This window comes from Cuculus canorus, chromosome 3, assembly GCF_017976375.1.
Source record: "Cuculus canorus isolate bCucCan1 chromosome 3, bCucCan1.pri, whole genome shotgun sequence".
Lineage (NCBI taxonomy): Eukaryota > Metazoa > Chordata > Aves > Cuculiformes > Cuculidae > Cuculus > Cuculus canorus.
The window spans coordinates 30,300,045-30,323,786 of NC_071403.1; the positions used below are offsets into that span (position 1 = coordinate 30,300,045).

The window sequence follows — 23,742 nt, forward strand, 5'->3', positions numbered from 1 at the left end:
TCCGATTCATTTTGCAGGTCTGGCTTGTCTGAATCCAGCCCCAGCTCAGTGCTAAAGCAGCACTGGGCTGACTAAGTTCATGCAGGGATTTGAATCTGTCCACAAGAAACTCACTGGGTTCCATAATGTCAGCAAACCCAGCGTCTGGCATATGCCATACTATCTTAACTCTAGAATAAGCAGGTAGTGACACTATAAGAAAACTTGATGCATTTCCAGAATTTTTTAACCACCAGCCCAGGAAGGTAATGGCTTTTTAAATTTTCATGCTCTTTTAACCAACACAGCTATTTTCAAAGCTCAAAAGAATTGTTTAATCTTTCTTCACAATTAAACAAATCTCAACAGATAGAACGTTGAAAGATTTTACCATTTTGATAGTGACACAGGGAAAAAGAAAAAAGATGACTTTGTGAGTTAAAAACTAACAGCTTGTTCATTTATTCTCCTGCTAAATTCCTGGAGATTTTCTAAGTATATGTTGTCTAATCTAAGTTTCAAAAGACAGCTGAGATTACAGATTTGTTCAGCTCATCATCTCAGACTGAGGCAAAGAACAGCATTGCTCCCACCAATTCTCTACAAAGAGGAGAACTGGAGAAACATACATAATGAAATCTGAGTGGACCATGTGTACACAACACAAGAATGATGCTCATAATGACACTATTTCTTTTACAAATGAAAAATGTTTTTCAAATGTTCAAACATTTCTAAACAGGAATGTGATAACCAAGAAAAACCACAACAACTGCCCCTCAAAAGCCCTGGACTGGGTTAAGTATGATTTAGAAAGAAATGCAAGAAAACATAGGCCTGATCCTGTCAGTAAGACAAGAAAGAGATCACACAAATTAAGATAAAATATTGCATATTCTGAGTGTTTGCAGGGTTTTTGTCTTTTAATAAGAACACTTCAACACAGGCACTTAACTCTTGGTAAGCCCAATGGTATGAATAAGCACTACATTCTTTTTCCATAACATCTTCTGTAAAATGCCTTCATTATATTTTACAGTCCATACAGAAGCCTTAAAAATGGCCATGAGTTTTTACTGTTTATTTCCCCCACCCATCTATCAGAAATACCAAGACTAGTCTTCACCCTTTATAACTGATGCCTTTGAAAATGTCAGGGTATGGTTGCTTGTATCTCTCCACAACTGATGAAAAGCAGCTGTGTTGAATCTAAACCCCCTTCTTTATCAGAACCATTATATACTGAAGCTATAGATATTAATTCTTTGAACCATACCAAAAATATAGCTCTCCCCTAAAAATGGTTGAGATTTCATTTGATCCTGAGTCACCAGTAGGCCTACAGTCTTAATGTTTCAAAGCTGAAAGCCTTTATTTTTCCACACAAAAGGCAAGAAGAAAAAACCCATCCACTTGAAAATCCTCTTCATCCATGACAAAAATGGCCATCATAACACTATTAAAGCAAGAACAGTGGTAACATTTTCCATCAATTCTAATGAAAGAATTTTAAGAATTCTTACAAAGGAAGAGAGGTTAGCATAGCTATACACACTGCTTTCATTGCTTCCCTACTGCAGTCACACATTCATGACACTGGTCAAAATTTAAGCAACAGAGATGAACCCATCCCAAAGAAGTGTTCTAGCTAAGAAATTGTCTGGTTTACGGACAAAAATTGGCTAACTGAAGTCTGAAGAACCAGCAAAACCACAGAACAAATAATAGACAGAAAAGTATGTTTACCTTCCTGCTTTGGTAGCAGATTAACACAAAACCAGAAACAGTGGGAGGAGAGTTGTTATGAATACCTACCAGCTGTTACCAGCACAAGATTTTACCACAAATGCACTATTACAGCTCTTCCCTTAAAACTGAGAAGTTTTTCATGCTACCTGTTCAAGGACTTCCTAGCAGAAACATTTATACCAAATTACACTTCTAATTGGTAGTTACATTGCTCTAAACAAGCAAACTATTTTTTCCAAAAATGTAATTTTAATATATATCCTCTAAGTATTGCTATCACTTGTTAAACATATAGCACTTCCTATATTTAAGAACCGAAGAAAATTGTTTGAAGTTTCACAGAAGAAAAAGGCTGCAGATGTATCATTACTTAGGAGGCAGTTATCACAAATGCTACTTTCTTTTCTTTTTTGTGGTCATTCATTCTGTTTCACAAAGAGGTTTAAAATTATTATATCTCAAACGAAAGCCTATAAAAACATACTGAAAGACAGAACATGCTCAAAAAGAGTTTTCTTGGTTTCACAAGCTTTTCTTGTTTCTCTTTTATGAAAAGCTGAGAAATTAAAATTAGCATTTGAAAGTATTCAAAAGATTGTTTAAACTTCCCATTCAGGTGTCAGATTCCACAGGTGCAATTTCTCATTAAGTACAGTGAAACCTCCTTGAAATCAACCTTGCTAGGCAACCTCTGTGCTTAATATTATAAAAGCAAAACAGTAAAAATCTAGTTTCCCTTCAACTGAAGATGCTCTTAGACAAATAATCAACTAAGAGTTTGCTTAAGACAAGCACAGAGAGAACACACTGCATATCTGTTCGCTTACCTTACATATTGAGGGTATTGAGGTTCTGCAACTTCTGGTTAAGAAAGTAACCTTAAGTCATACCATTCTATTGTTTAGTCAACTCTTTTGCCATTATCATACTCACATTATAACTCATTATATTCATAACTCCCGGTAGAGGTCTTTTAGTTTTAATTTTAAAAAGTATTAATAGAAAGAGCACATAAAGTGCACTGCTGGGAACACTTGAGCACTGGGACTAGGTGACAGGATTTCTTTCTTCAATAAAACTAATAATTCTTGAAATAGAAAACAAAATTACGCTGGCACAGCCTTTTGCTTCTCTGAAACTAAATTGCTTGCAAGAAAAACACTACTACAGCAGAACACTACTTCTTCACAGAATTATTAAAATTGCAGTTTAAATTGAGTTGTAACAATGTAAGCTTTAGGGAAACATCTGGCTTTATACCAATTCTGGCTTCCAGTAGACTAGAACTCTTATTTACTGCTAATTCACAAAAAAATGAATATATTTTCAGTCAGTTTGCTGACTAAAGTCTATACAAAACAGAATCTCTCAAGAAATACTATGAACTGAGTCAGATAAAGTGTAATTTCTTAAATGGTATATTTTGCAGGTATGTACTGCATCCCTCAATATCTTACCATTCAAATGGTAAATTAAGATAATACCTCAATTTCTAACTCTCCCTTAATTTAAAAAAAAAGTAAAATAAATTTACCAGTAATAATATAATGACGGCTTCAGGAGATGAAGTAAATGCATTGAAAGGGGCATTACCACCTATTCTACATAGCAGTTTCTGAAATACTTGCAAAACTTTTCAAATTACAGGCCTCTAAGAAAGAGGAGACACCAAAACAAGTTAGGTTTTGCATTGCAATATAGATTCATGCCAACTGTACACAAAGTAAGAACACTAATTATCTTAGAACATCCTGTTCTGAATTGTTCTGCTGACTTTTTCAACTCAATACTTATCTATGCAGAAATCGTGGTGAAAACCATGGTAATTTCAGCAATGAAATTGAACGGGGCAGAGGGTAAAGTAAAATTATTAATCTACTGGGCAACTTTTTTGAAAGTTCACCTATATTATCAGTGACGATCCTTAAGCATGAACTAGAAAAGACCTTTTTTACTTTACAGTCCAAGACAGTCAATACTAAATTACACGTGTCCCAAATAAAGACCATCAATGGCACAAAAGTAAACGAGACAATATTTATCTATTTATTTTGTTTTGCTGTTTTAACAAACCAAAACTAGCAGAGTTCTTATCCAATTTACTTCCTTGAACAACTCAAGCCACATTTCAATTATAACATAAATGGCAACTTGAAAAAAAGGATCTTTTTTTGTGACATTAGACTAAAATTCTGCAGAACAAGACTAAAATTTGAAAAAATTATTTATTAGCAAGCTAGACCTAAATATAATTAATACTTGATGCATTGTATTTACCATTCTGTAATCCCATCCACAGTTGTTTATGATCCTTTTTTTGCATCTCATTGATGACTTGACTTTTGTGCTTTAGAGCATCTGCTTCTTTTATACAAGCCATAAAATGAGCTTCAATCACATCCTTAGAATGGCAATGTAGAAGATCCTTTTCTGGAAAATTCTACAAAGAGAAGAGATAGAACAAGAGAATTAAATGCATTGCACACATCTTAGAACATAAAGAATAAATTCTAATTTTAATAAAGTTGATATTTATACAAAAGAAGCACAATGGAATCTTCTACTTAGAGAAGAAGGTAACACCCGTTCTCTCACTGTGCTGACAAGAAAAGTTTTACAGTTAAAAACTTTCAGGAAAAATAAAATTTGACAACTTTCAGTGAAACCAGAAACTACTCTCAATCATCCAACCTCAATGTGATAAATACATTTAAATACATCAGTGGATGTATTTAAGCCCTTATATCAAAAATTCAGGAAATTAAGCATTTCAACATGTTTCCAAGCAACTGTTGAATTCTCTGGCAATGAACAGGAGAGAAGGGGGAAAAGTAGGTGACAAGCACCTAGCTTGTACTGACTCTCAGTGGCAGTTTAACACCCCTATCTATGCAGACCTTAAAAAAAAAATTTCCTTAAAGTATCATTATCCACATACATGAACTATAGCATATATACCACTTAGAAACATTTTTTTGCTGCTTAGATACTGGAAATGCTCGTCAACTCCAACTTTACCCAATACACATGTCCACTGCTAACCTGTTGGACTTGATTCTATACCGTTTTTATTTGGTTAGTTGGTGCACTGCACTCAGCATTGCAGATGCACAGTTCATACTCCCTAAGTAACTAACTTTTACCCCCTCAGTAAATGACAACTACCTTTCCTAACTCACTTATTAAGGAATTAGAGTAGCAAATCTCACACAAGTACAAAAAAGATTTCTTTGGAAGTTAACTAATCAGAAGTTCAGCATTGTACAGGTATACAGTTAAGGTTATTCTTCTGCTAATTCTTCTTTTATCAACACTTAATATCACAAATTGTCTTTCATTTTGAAAGGTTTAAAAACCCAGCATGTTTCCCCTCCTTACTCATCTTTTACAGTTGCTTTTGACCACGCTGAACAGTGTAAATCCCCAGAGCCAAACCAGAGTGGCACCAATAGTACTCCCCTTCATAACAAGGGCTTGCCATGTATTTCTGTACTTTAATTCTGACCTGTTATTCCACAAGAGGACCTTTCCTCTTAATCCATTACAAACTGGCTATTTAAAAAAAGCTTTTGTGAGGCTCTGTCAAAACCATTTTGGAAATACAAGTACACGTAACAGGATATTTTTCAAAGGCTTTTACAATGTAGTTAACATGCCACAGTAGGAGCAATATAATGCTGGGAAAAAAAATTACACCTTCCTTCCTCCACATAAAACCAGGAAAAATAGAGAAGATTGCTTCAAACCACGGGAACTCAAAATATCCAAGAACTACTAACAGTTGGCAATATGAAAGTGAGCTGGGAATTGCCTTACAGAAGGAAATTCTGAGGACAAGAATAATAGTTCCCTCCTCATTAGGTTATCAGAAAGAGTTGGAAATGAAATAATTGAATTTCATATCATGATTCCTCCTTATGACAGAGAACCCAGAGTCTTGAAGCTGTGCATCAAAAGGATGGGTATCTTCCAGAAACAGGAGTAAAAATGGAAGAGAAGACTGCTAATATGTTTTCCGCTGAAGCATACATGATTTGGTGTTGAACTCAAAGGGAATGCTATTTTTACTTAGGACGGATGTATGCAGAGCTGACTAGAAATCTAAGGATGGAGATAAAACCTCTCTCATATTAGTATGGCCAAGTATAAAGGCATTAATGAGGACAGAACAGAAAGGAAAGTTCTCCTAGGGCAGACATTGCTCCCTTTCTTTGCTATAGAGTTGAGTGTCTCGGCATAACTGGGACAAAGATGAATGGAACGCATTACTGGGTTTGTAACTCTCCAGCTGCCATCTGTATAGGCCTGTAAAATACTTCTAGAAATTTAACTTACTCTCTCAAATAAAAAAAAAGCAGTCTGGTAACCAATCCAGAAGAAAAGAACAGTCTGAAATAAAATACATCAACATCAGAAAAGATATTTACATTTAAGAATTCAAAGGGAGACACTGGCATCCCTCAAAAAAAGCTGAAGCAGTAGAATGTAGCCAATGCCAAGTAATAGAGGAACCTAGAAACCGACTTTCACAGTTAAAAGCCAAAGTTTTGGCTAAGTTAATGAAAACAACAGTTTTATTACACATGTTAAAATATACCGAACAACAGGGAATTTTTTTGGACATTCTACAGGTAGGCATCTCCCTGATGACCTTCTTCCAATAATTTCCAAGTTACAGGGAATGTCATTCCCTGGGGATGTGTTGCAGATAACACAATGTGGCCTGCTGAATAGCAAGGAGATATATAAAGCTAGCTAAGCTGGCGAAATGAGTCTAGCCCAGCTTCTAAGGGATAACACTGAAGAAGATTGGAAAACACTCCTGCAATCTCAGTGCTGTCAACTCTTTTCTTCAGAAGAAAAACACTGACACATTTCAGTGCAATACTGTGAGTAGAAGCTGAAAAACCTAAACATGAAAGTGATGACTTAGAAAACAGCATTGCTGTATCTACAAGATGCATATGAAGCATTTTCAGCTACATGAGACTTTCAACAGAAAACAGGGTTTCCCCACTGATTTATAAACTAGGACAAAGAATAATAAGTTTTATACTTACATGTAGAACATGTATGCTTGTATCTTTATTTTTTTTATAATTCTACTTGCTTTCTTTCTGCTGGAGGAAATAGTGATGAAATATGAAATTTAAATAACTATTCACTTCCCTGAAGAAAGAAACAAACGTAAACAAGCTTGTAGCCACCCCTGGCTATAGAACTGCGAGATTTGCAGAAAGTTTTAACAGGTCCCATCACACATTCTTTTTGGTGATGTCTTATTCTCTCCATGTTCCGTATCTTTGAAAGAAAAGTTATTAAGGGTTGACTCTGATTTTCTCAGAACGTCCAAGTAGTACTGGTTTTGTTCTATGTATCGGTAGACACTTGCAGAATAAACTTGGTCCTAAAGAAGGAGATATTGTCTGTACAGACAGAAGCACCAAACAACACCTCACATAAAACTTCCAAAACCATCATGGACAATTTCAGCAGTCTGGTTTCATAACTCCATTCCATGCATATTTATCGATTTGTTCTAGTTCATAAAATATCTGTTTATATTGTGACAGTTTAGTTTCAGTAGGCCAATTTTGCAGCAAATGACACCAATAATATGGCATTAAAGACCATAAAGAACATATCCAGTAACAGGGGGAGCATCCATGTATTTGTGTTTACTTACTATCAGTGGTCTTTTTTTCAAAAAAGATAAATTTTGAAACTCTCTTATTTCTCCTTCTGGCTTCCACAATGTCTCCTGGCAGTTCCACAATTTATACATATGCTACATGGAATTTTCCCTCCTTTTCACTCCACCTGACCCAATTTTGAGCTAAGAAAACTAAGATGATCACAAGTGTTATATAAAACCAGATGCAATCTTCTCTGCTCTACATCAGGTCACAAGTGGAGAGGGAGGCATCAGCATGTACAGGCTTCAGCAAAGGGAGAACATTAGCTTTTCCCCCTGACAAAATTTCCTCTCCTGCTACTATTTCTAGAGCAGTTCACCACCTCCATCTACCGCCCAAAATCTGGAGAGTTGGTTACCACCCTGAGAACATGAATAGTGCTAAGCACGCTACAGAGTAGCATGAGATGAGTTTAACAGGAAGGGATAGAGTTTCCCTCCTCCCCATAAAGCCACACCTGGGTAACAAAAGCAACTTCCCAGACTACAGCTTCTCATGATTCTCAGACTGTACTCTGTTCAAGCTCGTACTTTTATGCCTATTGAAGCCAAGTGTATTTCAACTTTACCAGATATATAAATGCAAGTTATTTTAATGCCTACCAGAAGTACAAATGAATAAACTTTCCGCAATGCAAACAATAAGTGTGTTTATTAATAATTTGGTCTGCATACATAACACAGGAGCACAATTACAAGTATCTGTTAACCTTCAAACTTCCGCTGAACAGAAATAAACTTGGTTTAAAGTTAAAAATATGAAAAACGAAAACTTATGTGGGGGACAAAAAAAAAGTTAAAAACCACTCTTTTCAGATGTTTAAGATATCTGTTGACTGTACACTTTGGTAAATGAAAGGAGAAAGCAATGACAGCAACCCCAGAAGAATCTAATACTGTTCAATTAAGCCAAATAAAAAATATGGTCCTTCGAAGAATAAACAGACACAAATAAAAAGAATAATTCAAGCAGGAATCCCGGATCTAAAGTACTTTGTCATGTGTTACAGTTTCTTAGTGCTGTCTTCAATATTTTGACATATTTTGATCTATTTCAGTTATGTTTTTACTTTAATGATTAAGCGGGGTTTATTTTAATAAGCTTTCAGACTACACGAAAAACAGGAAGAGAGATTAAGCAGGTGCTTAATCCAAATTGTTATATTTTTAAAAACAAGTTACAGCAGCTCTTAAAATAATACTGCCCTAGCAGGAAATTACTTCTGCTGATCTTTAATGTACACATTCGAGACAAACTTAAATTCACTGATCTTTTGACAAGCAGCAATAGAAGGACACTAAAGTGAGTTCACATTACTACATGAAACTGAGAAGCACTGTGGTGCTGCGACTTATTTTTCAAGATAGCTCTACTTTGGGATGGCAACATCCACACACTGCCACTATTTATCTCCAAGAGCTCTCAGGATCATATAACAATAAAATCATGATTTATGGAATTACATGCTCTACAGTTTATTCAAAACAGTCTGAAAGTTTCTTCATCCCTGTTCTCTCTCTGAATATATCAGACAGAAGTGTAACTATTCCAGTGGTTTCAAAAACATTCCCAAATCCAGATTCAGTCAGTGAGCCCTCGTAAAAGTTTCAACTTGTGGAATTACAAATCATAAGAATCTATGATTTCACTGCACACTTCCAAAAATAATCAGACTACTCTTGTTAGCAAGACCTTTTCTAAAACACCTTCAAGAGAAGAACTGTTTGAATTAAAACGTTCAGCACAATTGCTTCCCAGTATGCTTTTCAGTTGATCTCAAATCTCACACACAAAATAAAGCCTTTTCCTTTGGATCAGTTTTCCTATTACATTGTTTCGTTTACAATGGAGAAATTAAAGTTTCAAAGTTAAATACCATGATTTCTAGTTGTAATTTTGACTTCAAAACACACCTGGGATAACTGTCTTCAGTGCATTTCAGAATGTGAAAGAATCCTGAATCAAAGCTAACCCTGCACAAGTGTTCTTCTGAGCAAAGAGCACTAGTGCTATGAAGCTATACCTAATGGTTTTACAATGTGTAATTAAAATAATGTCTTTCCTGTGATGAAGCTATCACAAGGCCAAAATCATTTCACTCAGTTCTCTGAAGGGGACCTACATGAAGCTCGACAGCCATTCCTGACTTCAAGGATTTCTACAGTACCTCATCCATGCTCATGTGCCTAGAAGGATGATCGCTTCTCAATCTTAAATCAACCCAAGCTGACTGAATTAAAAACATTATAGAAAGTTCTTCCCACATATCCACTCAATTGCACTGACATAACAAGTCTCGTAACATCCTGAAAAACAATTTTGGGTTTTCATATTATAGTAAAACCATTTTCAGAGGAAAGTAATTTGAAATCATATACAATCTCATGTAAAACAACCATAGATACACAGAAAGCTTTAGATGATTCCCGAAGAATAAACATTCTCTCCTTCAAGTCATACCATTCACTTTTTAATAAAATAATTATGAAACCTTTTCCTAGTTTCCAAATTTAATGTAATCCCATGCTCACTTGTTCTTAACTAAAGGCATATTCCAATTTTACCTTAAAATGCACTGTGATGCACCAAGGAAGGGCTGTATTTGACGCATGGAGATCAAACAGCAAACCAATTGGGTAATGCCTAAAAATGAAAAGATATTAAATGAACACAAAAGCTGCTCACTTAATCCTACATATAACAGGTAACACACCTCCATTTACACAGAAAACAAACAACATTCATTACTGCTTATTCAGAAAAGTTATACAGGCAGGTAAAAATGACTGACAGTTTCTGACAGAACTAAGTTCAGAATTTACACAACCATTCTCTAAACCAGTGGTCTCTAGGCTGTGCGCACACCGCTACTTTTGTAACAGAATAAGCAGCCTACAGCTGCTTCGTGGAGTCCTACAGAACAGTATTTTTAGTTAAAAAGCTTGATAATGGTAGGAATAGCTAGACTGACACAAAAGTATACATGTTTTCAGATACTTAAACACCATGGGTGTATACCACATTGACCTTCAACATCTCTTCCCCGTTCCACCTGCCTAATGTCAATGTGGAGAGTAAGTAGTAAAGTAAAAAAATGACATATCTGTAAAAGGGCTGAAAGAGAATAGATCAAGATGAACTCTAGACCTTTATTTAAGAAGAATGGAAGGAGAGAAAAAGATTAGAGTTTCGTATTTCAGTGGTATTCTAGATTAGAGGAGTTATACAAAGAAGCTGCTTCCTCCAAATACTTCTGTCTTACAGCTTTGTTTCCTTAAAATTCATTAGAAAATGCAGCCTCCAGCAACATAAGGAATACATATCACATACACAAAACTTCCACACGCACTTCTAAAAGCCCTTCTGCAATTGTCTCACAATCAGACACTGGAAAGATTTTTATGAATTTTCTTTTTTTGCATTCAGCATACCAAGCTCTATTCTCTTATCGTTCAAAAATCTCAACTGAAAGAGTCTTACTAGCTTTTCATTCTACAAAGAGATAAGGTTGAGCTTAACTGTAAATTCAATTGCTTCACCAAATTAAGTGGAACTCATCACAGGACACAGAGCCAAGCACGTATTAAGTTCTGAAAGTCCAGAAAGCAATATCGAAGAACATTGCTCTAAAACCACCTGGGCCAAGCCTGATCTGCTAAACTCTCACACAACGGTGCTTTAGCACCCTCTACGGGTGAGCTAGCCCCAAAGCAAAGACAAAGTCACCAGAACAGCAAAATGAAAAAAACCAAACATAATGAAACTGCACTACAGTTCTTGAACTTGCCTGTTGCATCTGGCATTTCCTAAAAGAAAGAATAGGGGGAATAATCAAGAAATTATCAAGAACTGTGTTTTCCTGACAAAGGGAATAAGGAATATACATAACGCATATCCAGATTTATCCTGATTCACTGCTAGTGCTCAGGTTTTAACACAAACAGTAACTTTCAGTTACTTTCAATTTATACAAGAAAACAGACAAACACAGAAAAGAAAAAAAAAAAAAGCATCGGTACTAGCCCCAACTCTGTATTTTCTACTCAGTTTACAATACAAAATAAATTCCATGTACTCAAGCTTTCTTCAGTAAAAGACCCGTGCTTTTCACAGTCGAAAGGTGGGTTTTATTTTGAAAGAGGCCAGCCCTAAATTCATTTTGTTCCATAGCAGAACACATGAGATTAGTGAAGACAGTACACCATGACAGAAATCGTTCTCTATTCAGAATTGCAGCCTTGTGTTAAAGTTCAGAACGGGAGTGAAGCAATTCTGAGATATAAGACATGCCCTGCTTCATATTCTGATTTTCACACACTGGCACTTAATCTGAAGCCAACAGAAGCCGTAGGTAAAGCCTGCACGTAATGCTGCGTTTCACTTATTTTTGAGATAGAGTTCCAGTCTTTTTTGGTTTTTTTTGAGCGTGGAAACAATGACACTTCATGTAACAATACTAAAGCTATTCTTTATTTTTCCTTCACAATAAAACCTGGTTTCTTAACCAGGATTGAGAATTAAGAGAGGCATGAACGGAGACATATAAAAGGAAAGAGAACTTGTCAACCTGTACACAGAATAAAAAAACCAAAACACGCCCTCATTCTGCTCTTAAGTGCGCATCTACCCTGTGCTATGAGCCAGTAATTCCCTCATTAAATATCTTGCTTCCAGTGGTACTGCTGAAATGCTGTTTCTGTACTTCCATTTGAAAAACAGGCATTGCAATTAAAGAAATACACAAATGCTCTCTAGAACGTAATCAGGAGAATTAAAAAAAACCAAAAGCAAGCAAACAAACAAAAGAATTCAAAACCCCAAGAGATCGTTTAAAGACATGCCCATCCATCCGTCCTCACCCCTCAAAAAACAAAAACAAACGGAATGACAGCTAAGGGTATGCGCAGCTCAGAAAGGTACCACTCTGAAAAAATATTATGGATTGTTGAAATCAAACTGGTCTTAACTAGAATGGGAGCCCAGGACCAGGCACACTGTGCAGAACTTCCTCAAAGGAAATAATGAGAAAAATATCAAAGCAAAAATATCTAAGAGACCATAAATCTTTTTTTACAAATTGCTAGAATAATGCTTTCTTCTGGAAAGACTTCAATCTATAAAAGTCTAAGAGCACATTGACTCCTAGCCATTGTCAATTTATTACTGTTTTTATCATTATATGGAAGGTGGTTCCAGAGCATGAGAGAAGTCCTGGAAAATACCATGTCAGGTACTTAAAATCTTTTCAAAAGTGACAGGTGGACAGTAAGGAAAATTAATTACTACTTTTCTAACAACTTCTTCCTGAACCCAAGACAGAAAGTGACAGCATGAGTTTGTAAGTTTCAGACTAGAATAATTTACTGTGGTAATTCAGTAGGATAGATCACATGAACTGATAAATCCAGGACAAAAAAATCCTATGCTCCAGAATTGTCTGGGGTACTAAGGGTATTAAGTGGCTAAAATCTGATGTTTGGTATTTCTGTGAACAAATGTCTCATTGAGAGAAATTCTGGCCACATATGAAAATAGTCTCAGCTTCTCCTTTTAGTATTCAGTAAGAATTAATCTTTTTCTTAGATATCTTTAAGCAAACATTAGCATTTTCAAACAAGATGGCAGCTGCATCTGATCAAATGGTGCTTTGACTCTTTGTCTTCCTCTGATTCCTGATTAGGAAGGGTCAAGCATCCACCCAATTGGTATTAGAGAGAAACGTATGCAACTACCAAGGCCAGAGCGCGATTCACAGACAGGGGACAAACTCTGCTGAAGGCCACATGAAGGTGCTCCGATTGGATGGTGACAAGCTATAGGATATCACCCCCTAGCATGTGCTGAAAAAAATACCCATTACATCGGAAACCTTCAGTCAGACATTGCTCCTGTGAGAGAATGCAGATCGCCAGGTTTGAAGCTGCCAGGAGAGCTTGGGACCTCTCCTGAAGGCTAGGGCAAGCAAAGGAGATGTCTTTGTATAGAGGAGGTGTGTGTTACTGAAGGAGTTACGTCATCAAGTTAAGGAGCTGCAGGAGGCCAGAGGGCTGCACAGCTCCAGGGAAGATAAAAAGAGATTGATGGCATCTTCACCAAGACCTTGCAGAAATGAGAGCCTGAACTCTCAGCTGCACAGGAAGAGGATCTGCAGTCATTGGAGTGGTGAATGGAGACTCACAAGATGGGGGAGAAGAGAGTCTGCAGCCTCTGGGAAGAGAAAGTAGGCTCCTCCACCTGCAGTCACTGTCTTGATGGCAGACAAGGGGCTGGAAATCTCGAGGAAGCATCAGAATAACTGAAATAGCAAATCCACACCAAGAAGCAGCAATCATAGTAGTAGGAGACTCCTTTCTACAGGGGACAGAACCCTCCCTCATCTACCAATCTCACTTGCTACCTGCAGAAATTTGCTGCTTGAGTTGCAGACAGACTGGCAAGGTTTGTCTTGTGCTTGGCTCATTAGCCCTTTGCTGTTTAACCACACAGGCACAAACCTTTAAGTGCTGCAAGGGAACCCTTGAATGTTATCAAGTGTGACTATAGAGCTCCAGGGGCAAGGTGGCATCTCCAAAGTTTCACCGTTGAAGAAGAAAGGTTCAGAGAGGCATGAATGCTTGTCGATAACTGCAGGTCAATAACTGTTTGGGCAGCTGGTGTGACAACTGCAACTTGGCTTTTACAATCACAGGACACTCTTTGGTAATAAAAGACTGCTAGGGAGAGATGGAATACACCTAAGTGGGATAAAAGTATCTTTTGCCTTCAGGCTGGCCAGCCCGGTGAGGAGAGCTTTAGACCATAAACAACAGGGGCTTGAATCACAACCCACAGAGAAGTAGAAATTAATTGACATTGGTGAAAAGCAAGAGGTGAAAAGTGAGGGCTACAAGGGAGATCTCAAGAGGATAAAAGAGGGTAGAAGACAGTCTACCACACATGAGTACATAAATGCACACAGCTTGCAAAACAAGCAGGAGAAACTAGAGCTCCACATGAGATATGGCGAGTCAGCTTGCACACTGGAATGCTGTTGCGGATGGATGAATACAAACTGCTCAGGAAAGACAGGCAGGACAGATAAGGGGAGAGGGTTGTCTTCCATGTAAGGGAGCAGCTTAGATGTATGAAACAATGGGACAGACAACAGGTTCATTATGATCTTGTGGTTCAGGATCAGAGGACAGAATAGTAAGGGCAACATCCCAGTGAGTTCGTTACAGATTATGCAATCCAGCCAAGGAAGCAGACTGTGTTGAAACAAGTCAAGGAGTTTCTACATCTGGTTCTTGCTACTCTCATGACATCTGCTAGAAAAGCAACATGGTGGCACAAGTAGTCAAAAATACTTGATACAGCATGGGATGGACAAGAGCTGACATACAGCTGAATCCATCCACCATGAAGTGGCAGAGACTGATAAAATAAGCAGAATCCAGACCTTTCACTTCACTTGCCAGTTCCTCCTGGTGTCCCTGCACAGTTCAGACTCAGCCACCTCAGATGCATCATTGGACAGAGCTTTCAGTCCCTGCAACCAGGGCATTGAACCTATATTGTAGTTACAGAAATGCAGTGGAGAAGAAGCCTTCCTCCTGTTGCCAGAAGTCACAAGCTTCCAGCCCTTTCATATCTTAGGAGACTATTTTCCAATCCAATAATCACAGACTCTGCCTGTACTTCCTTAACGTAGTTGGTAGGCTCAGGCTCCTGTAGTTGCAAGGTCTCTGAGAAGATTTCTGGGAAACAGAAGAGCTGCAGCTGAAAAAGATACACTATATCCCAAACAAGTGTGAAACCACACACACTGTAAGCAAGACGACCTCAGAGGGCAAAGTAAATCACTGGAGTAAGCAATATTGCTACCAAGTTCCATTTGATTCTGAATGCAGAAGTTATACTTAAAGACTAAGCATTAACACTTGCTATTCTTCCCCTACAAACCACTAGCTCAATCTAGTTTTCAGTTCTGCTATGTGGGTCTTCACTGGAACAAGCTTCAGCTATTCGATTGCCATTCTCCTAAAATAATGGTTTTCAGATAGCATTTTCCTTCGAAAAGCAATTCCATTGGAATCAGTAGAGTTGTTCCTGGCAGAATAAGTTTAGATTTTCCAAAAGATTAGAGCCCTAATTAACAGCTCATAATTACACTACTCATTTTCATTTCAAGGTCCTATGAGTTCACTAACTCTTCACTTAAAATTAGAATTGTAACTTACATTTTTACTATACACCTATATTCTATACATTTCTTCAAATTCTATTTCACACATCATGATTTGGTTATTTGGCTGAAGTAAAAGCCTCTCTTTCCTTTTGTGTTACAATTTCAGTGAAAACTTATGAAGACTCCTCCCATTATCTAAGATCAGAAGCACATTGGGATAAACTCGGTACCTCACTGTTTATTTAGACGATACCCATGACTCAAGGTCACTACACCACCTCAAGAAACCAATCATTGTTAAATTCCAGATAATTTAAATAGATGCCTAAAGCTGATTTTGCCAACTAGTTTTGAAAAAGTGGGAAAAAAAGCTATTTTTTATGCTTTTCTATTTACATATTTTCAAGGTTTACACGAGGCGAGTCTCAAAGAAACAAAAGACTGGAAGAGATCTACTGTATCAGGAAGTCTAAAGGGACTCCTTGATGTGATGCTTGATAATCACAAGACAATCCAGATTCCAGAAGCTAAACCTGGCACTGGTAGTTTTCTTTCCTATTATGATACAGGAAATAAAGAGATACAAAATCACTCCAATATTCAAAATACTAACGCTTTCTGGACAGCTGATGCTACCTACAGAAAGCTAACAAGCAATGGAGCTCTCAAGATGTTTTCCTTAAATCTCTTTATGGCAGAAATAGAAAGAAACAGAACTGATGAACAGTATTAATGAAATCTAAGTAAATTAAACAATGGCAGTCCAATTCCCCAGTCTCTCGGGGAAAAAAAAAAATACTTTTAGTAGACCATGACAGATCAAAAATAGAATCAACAGCAACTAGTTCAATAAAGTTGAACTAACTGAATTCAACAGGAGCCTGTGCATCAGTATTAGATTACTTGTGCTCTTTTACAGCGCAAGCACGTATCACGCCAGTGAAAAGTGAAGGTTATGCATTAAGCATACATTCTACTTGCACTCAAGACTCCAGAAATACTACTTCCTATCTGTGTTACCCGGTATCTTTTACGAAGGTAGAATAAGCTAAACAAAAACTTATTTGGCAATTTGATTGCAAGAAAGAGAAAATCCAAAACCTACAGGCTTTTCCTATTTCAGTAATAACTAGAACAAGACCAACAGGTGCAGCACAACATCTGCCTTACACAGTAAGTACAAGCAGAATCATCTAAAATACGTTCAACATTAAATCATCTTCTGTTTTTCCAAAACAACATGTTTTTCCTAGCTGCTGCCTCCTCTTTTACCATCTTTGAAACCAAATGGAGTGATTAGTTAAGGAAAAGTACTGACACTGTGCTGAACTTGATAATTCTTTCAGTGATAAATTGAGTACAGACAAAAAGTTAAATAAACTCACCATTTCAGTGGTGTGCCTTCATATTCAAACCATATTTCACTAACTTCATCTTGTCTCATAACTTTCTGAAAGTGTTTCTTCACTTTGTCTGTTACCAGCGTCAAGTAGCTTATCCTTGGCAAAAGCAACTGAAAAAAAAAATTACAGAAGCTTTATACAGAATTTAGTAAATTAATAAAAATCTGTAACAAGTATGTATATTACAAGAGTAATGTTATGCACTATCCAAAATACTAGTTATTTTCATTTGCAGCTCCTCCCACTTTTTTTTTTGTCAAGTCTCATGCCTATCAAAAGCAGCTAAGCAGACTCTGCCAGTGTACCAAATGATGACTGTATAGTACATTTACTTAAGATGAATCAGACTGTAAGCTTTAACGAACAATACCTTTCAGTATCCCAATGAGAAAAGATTAATCTCCTTGTAAAATAACATTTAGCACTGGAGCAGACATTTTAAATTAATCATATTCATCCTGTAAAGTTATTTTAATTTCCTAATAAATAAAATAGAGGGTCAAAGGAATATATAGAAGTAAACTATATTTTGCATGTTTAGGGAAAGATAAAATATTAACCTAATTTCATATATCTACACTGATAGTTCTTGAGACAATATAGCCTGGGCTATTCCAGTCAAACCCAAATATTTTTGGTAATAAATTCCATATTATTTCTGTGCAATCTTTACAGTCAAATTAACAGTGGTATATTCTGATAGAGACACCCATCTGGACTGCTACAAAAGCCAATTTTCAACATGCTGCATGTGGCACAGCCATGCAGGAATTTATAAATACATTAAAGCATTACTGATTACACTGTTTGATGTAACCCTTTAAACTACATAACTAACTTTCTCTCCAAAATATTTTACTTCAGTTTGCAGCGTAGAAGAACACAGCTTGAATTTCAATATAATTAGAGATCACAGACAATAACCAAAAAGCATTTAATTGAATTGAAGAGAATGTGACCAGCACTCCCAATGGGCCTCTTTGGAGTTCAAAACCCAACAGCTAATCAGGTTAACAAGAACTGTCTGTTTTTCAGAGATGTGGAGAATTTGCAGCACCTACTGAGATGTTTTTTCAGTTCTCTTCTACCTCGTTATAATATTTCCCTTCCACAGGAGATCCTTTCAGCCTTCAGCTACCCTAAAGCAATACTTCTAGAAACTGGGAATGAACAGCCATGAATAAGTGATAAGAGTAATTCTTCATTTAGAGCTGTAATACCTAATTGAGAAAAAATCCACATAATTATATGACAAGACATAATGATCCAAGTTAAACTCATTCTACTAGGTCAGGTTTGCTCAGTTATTTTTTTTTTTCTTTCAACAAATAACCTTCTATCAGTGGACTTTGTGCCAAAGGTTAAAACAACACTAATTAAAATCAAACATATCCAACAATGCAAGTAATGCACCAACTGCAACCTGAATGTAGGACCGATAAATCACTACATCATACACTAAAAGACAGAATGTCCATCATAAATTAAACGACCCACAGTACTGCCTGGTTAAATATGCAGACAAGGTATTAATGAAGTTGTTAATGACTAGACTGAGTGCATATTTAGCATAGATTCAATAATTAACAATTTAAATATTGTATGAGAGAAAATAACTGATAGGAAAGTGCACGATAGAACACACAAAGAATTAAATACTAGAGAACCCCAGTTTTGATCCAAGTTGTCTGGCAACTGACTCTGCCATACTGCCTGCTGTTCAATAGCAGACAAACATAACGCTTGCCACTCAGTATGCTGTGTAACAAAGAAACGCGAATGAAAAATCCCATTTTCAACTGAGCTACATGGCTCAGAAGGAGTCATCTGTCCTGTCTTCTCCTCTTGAAAGGACAGATTTGTAAGAAGATTTGAGAGAAGTCTAAAATGGTCACTATGTGAATTAATTGCTTTTAAGCATCAACACTGACTAAGGATTCCTGAAACGTTAAGTGAGGCTGGATGCCTTTCCCACCAGCAACCTACTTGTATAAGTTCTCTCCCACTTGGTATAAAAACAAAAAGCTGGCTCCCTCAAAGTAGTCAGAATACATGGTATAAACCAAGTAGATGTTCACAATCTGTAGGGATGAGACTGACCATTGCAACAGTAATGAAGACAAGATACACAAATCACTCAGTACTAACAACTAAAAATAATACCATTTGAGAACATGAAAAACCCCTAAAATTCATATTCCCATACAAATTCTGAAGTCAATGACCATACCCAACATAATTATTTAATAATTTTAAAATAAGCAGGTTTAGTTCTTGATTATCATTGTCTCGTTTTTAATCAACTTCTTTTGATACGATTTCTAGTCCTACCTTTGAAAGAAATTGTCAAAAAACATGCCCACAATTCACATATGCTCAGCTTAAGTCAAAATAGCTATACAAAACTGAGGGAGGTGGGAGCAGAGCAAATAAGATCAGGAGTTCTTAAATTAAGAAAACCTCCAAACACATCACCAGGCAGAATAAATTCTTGTAGGTTAGAACATGCTGCCACCCCTCACAATTACACAAACCACACCACCCTCCTTATGCATATTGTGTATTGCTACTGTATTAAATCACAATAACTAGGAATGCTTTCTGCAGAGGTTAAATGAAATGCAAGGAACTCCTGATGCCCAAGTCAACACTTGCAATACATCTGTGTAAAACAAGCACCTCTCCAACTATCTCCACAGGTTTAGTTGCAAGGCAAACCACCATTTCACACACAAAACAGATAATAACACAGAAAACAAAATTTTCAGATTTAACAGGAACCTGTCTGGTCTGATCAACATATCCACAATGTAGAAACTAAGCACCCTAACATGGAATGGCTTCATGTTGCTCATCCTTACAGACATCCTAATAAAAAACCCTTTTGACACTGAGGAAGCTTAAAGAGTGGCCCAATAAAGCCTAGTCTCTTAGAATGATACTAAGACTGCTTTCTGCTGTAATGTTGTTCTTTACACCTAAGAAACCTCAGCTAATGGTACTCTGCTTCCTTTACAAATTTTATTTCTAACTGTTGTTTGCACTAAGAGGCAGATGGTACACCATTTTAAAATAAAAATCCTAACAATTTTAGGACTGGGAAAAATTAGATAGTTCAGCAAAGGTAGTTCAACCTAGCTGCTCCTAATTATGCTTCCATTCCAAACACAAGTATCTGGAACTCTCCAAAGAAACTTGACCTACCCATTTCCAGTGTAATTCTGCAGAAACCTACCCAACTTGTCTACAGGAAGAAACAGGACAGTGTTTTATCTGAGCTACTTAGTCTTGATGTCACCACTCTTTCCAAAAGACAGACAAGCTCATTTTAAGTCACCTCTGCTACCCCCATGCAGTGCCATAATGTGATAGGTCCACGCATCGCTCCTATGTGGCGCTAGTGCATCTAACAGACAAGGGCCTCCTGTCACACCACTCACAAGAACCTGAAATCCTTCTTGTAGATTCTGAGTTGTTTTTCTAATTCCTCACCCTCCATGTCTGTCTTCCTCCACCTTAAAGCACATTTCTCAGAGCAGCATTTTCCCCTCCCTCTTAACATAATGATGCCAGCATATCCTTTCCATGCAGCCTTCCCGTTTATGGAAGGCAGTCTGGAACACAATGGTTCTATCTGTATAAACAAGTACTGAGGTGTGATAAGACAAGACAAAGCAGAATAGCTGGTGTTGAGGGCTGGGAATGTTCACTACATATACTTCTACTTCACTTGGGGGTCCTGATGTTTTTTTACTTCAAGCTAGCTCCAGCTAGATCCCACACGATAAATACCCACTAACAGCTGAAGCACATCATATGCTTCAGTTTCACGTGAAGATGATTCAACTTGTGGGCTACAACTCTGCTGTGTGATGCAAACCTGGGCACAGTAAGTGGAAAGGAGGAAGACTTGCTTCAAAAATGTACTCCAAATCTGAACAAAAACAATAACACAGGTGCACTCCGAAACCATGAGAACTAAATCACAATTTAACTTTGCTATTCTACCTCCTACTACTATAAATCCTTGGTCTCTTTGAGAAGCAAAGCTATATTATCAGCTTCAACGTGACCTGAAAAAGGAAGAAGCTAAAATTTTAGAGTTGCAACCAGTGAATGACTAGATTTTGCAGAAACAGAAAATCAAACCTTGAGAATTTTTGTGCACACTTCAAGTAGAGTAAATAAAAGAAACCCTACTATCTTAAAACTATCTCCCTGGCTTAGAAAGTTTTCCACACCATAAAGGTAACATGGTTTCAGGATTTCCATGCTGATGTTAAAAACAGATCAAGACTGTGTGTCTCTGTATTTAAACATATACCTTTAACGTAACTTCGATACAATATATAAATACATATTTAAACTCATATGTATATGTAAAAAAGAAATTTAAAATCAGACTTCTAGATAGCTCAGACGCAATACGTTAACTGCAAGAAGTAAAAATGCTTCTATTTTAAAAGTGGTGAAATTAAAACATTGGAAGATAAGCACTGTCATAATTGAATGAAAAGTAATGCTTTATAGGTTTAAAAAAAAAAACACTGAAAAACTATAAATTAGAAACTGATGACATAAATATGCTATTAAATACAGAAGAAAAAATAGTTCTATCCAGCAATATTTTCCAAAAGAGCAGAATGGGGTATGACAAGATTTAAGGATTTCAGAATCACGTAAAAACTCAAAAGTACAAGATTTTCCTCTCACATACTCGTTACATCTCAAATTTAAGTTTCCCTGACTCAGCTAACATTCCCTATCAATCAAATACCTATTAGATGCTGAAAGGATGAAAACTGCTGAGCACACTATAAATAAATGCCACATGATTACAGAAGACTCTTCCAAGTTACAACTCAAATATATTCATCACCCTTGTTTTTATCATCAGCTAACAATCCAGTTCAGGCACTGTACCATTAAGACATTATAGCTGTTTTTCCTACATCTGAGCTATATATTTCAGAGCTGCTAGCATTTAATGAAAAGAAAATTATTAGGAAAAGTCCATGATCAGAAATGCTGGAGCCAGTGTTCACTACGAATTTTGTGTCACACATGCGACTGACTGATCTCTGTGTTTAAGGCTGCACAAAGCTATGACCAAAGTTATTTTGGTTCTAAGATAATGTACAATTTCTCTCTCTTGGTCTGGTCATTATCCAAGAACATAAAAACTGATCATGAGTACCTGTAGGCCTCCTCCTTTTACCTGATTACTTGTTGACTTTTTAATATTTTTTTAAAGATCTTAATTTTCTGTGATATGTTTATATCACTAGTGAAAAAAGCTTAAAGTTTTGAACCTACTGTGAATAGAGAAGTATCACACAGAGCGGTCATATGGTTTACTTTCAGAAGAGACCAGGCATATGAAGCAAAAAGGGTTGGTGTTTCTTTCCACAACGTGTAGCAGCATAAATGATAACAATGAAGGAAACAATCATAACTGTGGCACTGGACTACCTGCGACTGCTTCTGTTATACTCACATAGTAAGGTTCAGCTTCCCTCTCGGTTATCTCATCCTGATACAGAGTAAAACAGGTAGGTATTCGTCCAAACCACACATCTCGAAGTACATCTTTGTCATCTGTCATTCTTCCAAAGGATAGTGAAGCACATGTAGATCAGCTTGTTCTTTCTCCTAGAGCTGCAACCCCGTTCCCACAAAAAGAAAAAGATCAGCACGACCGCAAGTAAAATACGCCTCACTGAAAGGTTTCCCATCACTATCCTTCTGCAAATCAAGACCTTAAATGCACCACCTTTTGTACAACGAGCGGGAAGAATCAAGGCCTCAGCGTCCACACTTTCTCGGCCACAAACACAGGGCGGATGGCGACTAATTCAGCATTTCCTCAGCCTGCACCGCGCCTCGACCCTAACGGGACCGTCCCCGCCCCACCCCCGGGGCTCGCTTTTACCGCGGGGCGAGCGGCTGGGGGGGGCCGCAGCCAGGCCCCGAAGGGGGCGTCTGTCTGTCTGTCCTTCTTTCTGTCTGTCCCTCCGTCCGCCCGCCCGCCTGCCCGTCCTCTCCGGCGGCCCCCCGGAGTGAATCAGCAGCGCTGGGCTCGGCCGGGCGGAGAAGGGCGGCCGCGGCAACACCCGGCGTGCTCTCTCCGGGGAGCGACGCGGCCAGGCGGGGCCGGGCGGGGCTGGGCGGGGCGAGGCGAGGCGAGGCGAGGCAGGAAGGACCGGGCAGTGCCGGCCCCACGCAGCGTTCCCGCCCGCGCGGCCCCGTCGCGGCGGGGAAGGGGACAGAAACAAGACACCCATTACCTCCGCCGCAGCACCGGAGCGCGCCAGGCAGGAACTCAGCAGAGGCCACGCCCCTCGCCGAGGCCACGCCCCTGGACCACGCCCCTCCCGCCGGAAACCGGAAGCGGAACGAGGGGCGGGCGAAAAGTTTGGGACCAGCGGAGTTGCCCAGGCCATAAAGCGCTGCTTGTGTCTGCGGGCGGGAGCCGGCGAAGCTTAGTGCTGAACGGGTCAGGTGTTTGTAGGTTTAAATGCTCGTCTGAGGATCTTTAGCACAATCTAACCGCTTAGGCTTTCTGTTCTCTTTTAGCTCATTGTTCTCCTAGGGCCACAAAGATTATCAGAGGGCTGAAGCATCTCTGCTGTGAGGACAGGCTGAGAGAGTTGGGATCGTTCATAAAATCATAGAATCTCTAGCTTGGAAAAGACCTCTTGGATCAGCGAGTCCAACCATTCCTATCTGCCACTAAACCATGTCTCTC

At 38.0% G+C, this 23,742-nt stretch overlaps 1 protein-coding gene across 2 annotated transcripts in view; it reads right to left on the reverse strand.

Annotated features, from left to right (window-relative positions):
- ATG5 (autophagy related 5) overlaps window positions 1–23,364 on the reverse strand; it is a 75,512-nt gene extending 52,148 nt beyond the window's left edge. Inside the window, exons 1-5 of one of the 2 annotated variants that reach the window (XM_054062900.1) lie at window positions 23,282–23,364; window positions 22,492–22,652; window positions 16,977–17,104; window positions 9,989–10,067; window positions 4,006–4,168 (exon numbers count right to left, since the gene is read on the reverse strand). In XM_054062900.1, the coding sequence (XP_053918875.1) occupies window positions 4,006–4,168; window positions 9,989–10,067; window positions 16,977–17,104; window positions 22,492–22,599 (478 nt within the window). In that variant the 5' untranslated portion in view covers window positions 22,600–22,652; window positions 23,282–23,364. Of the gene's footprint in view, window positions 1–4,005; window positions 4,169–9,988; window positions 10,068–16,976; window positions 17,105–22,491; window positions 22,653–22,767; window positions 23,111–23,281 lie in introns of those variants that run through there. The other variant, XM_054062899.1, reaches the window with a different exon arrangement.
- Window positions 23,365–23,742: the final 378 nt, after the last annotated feature.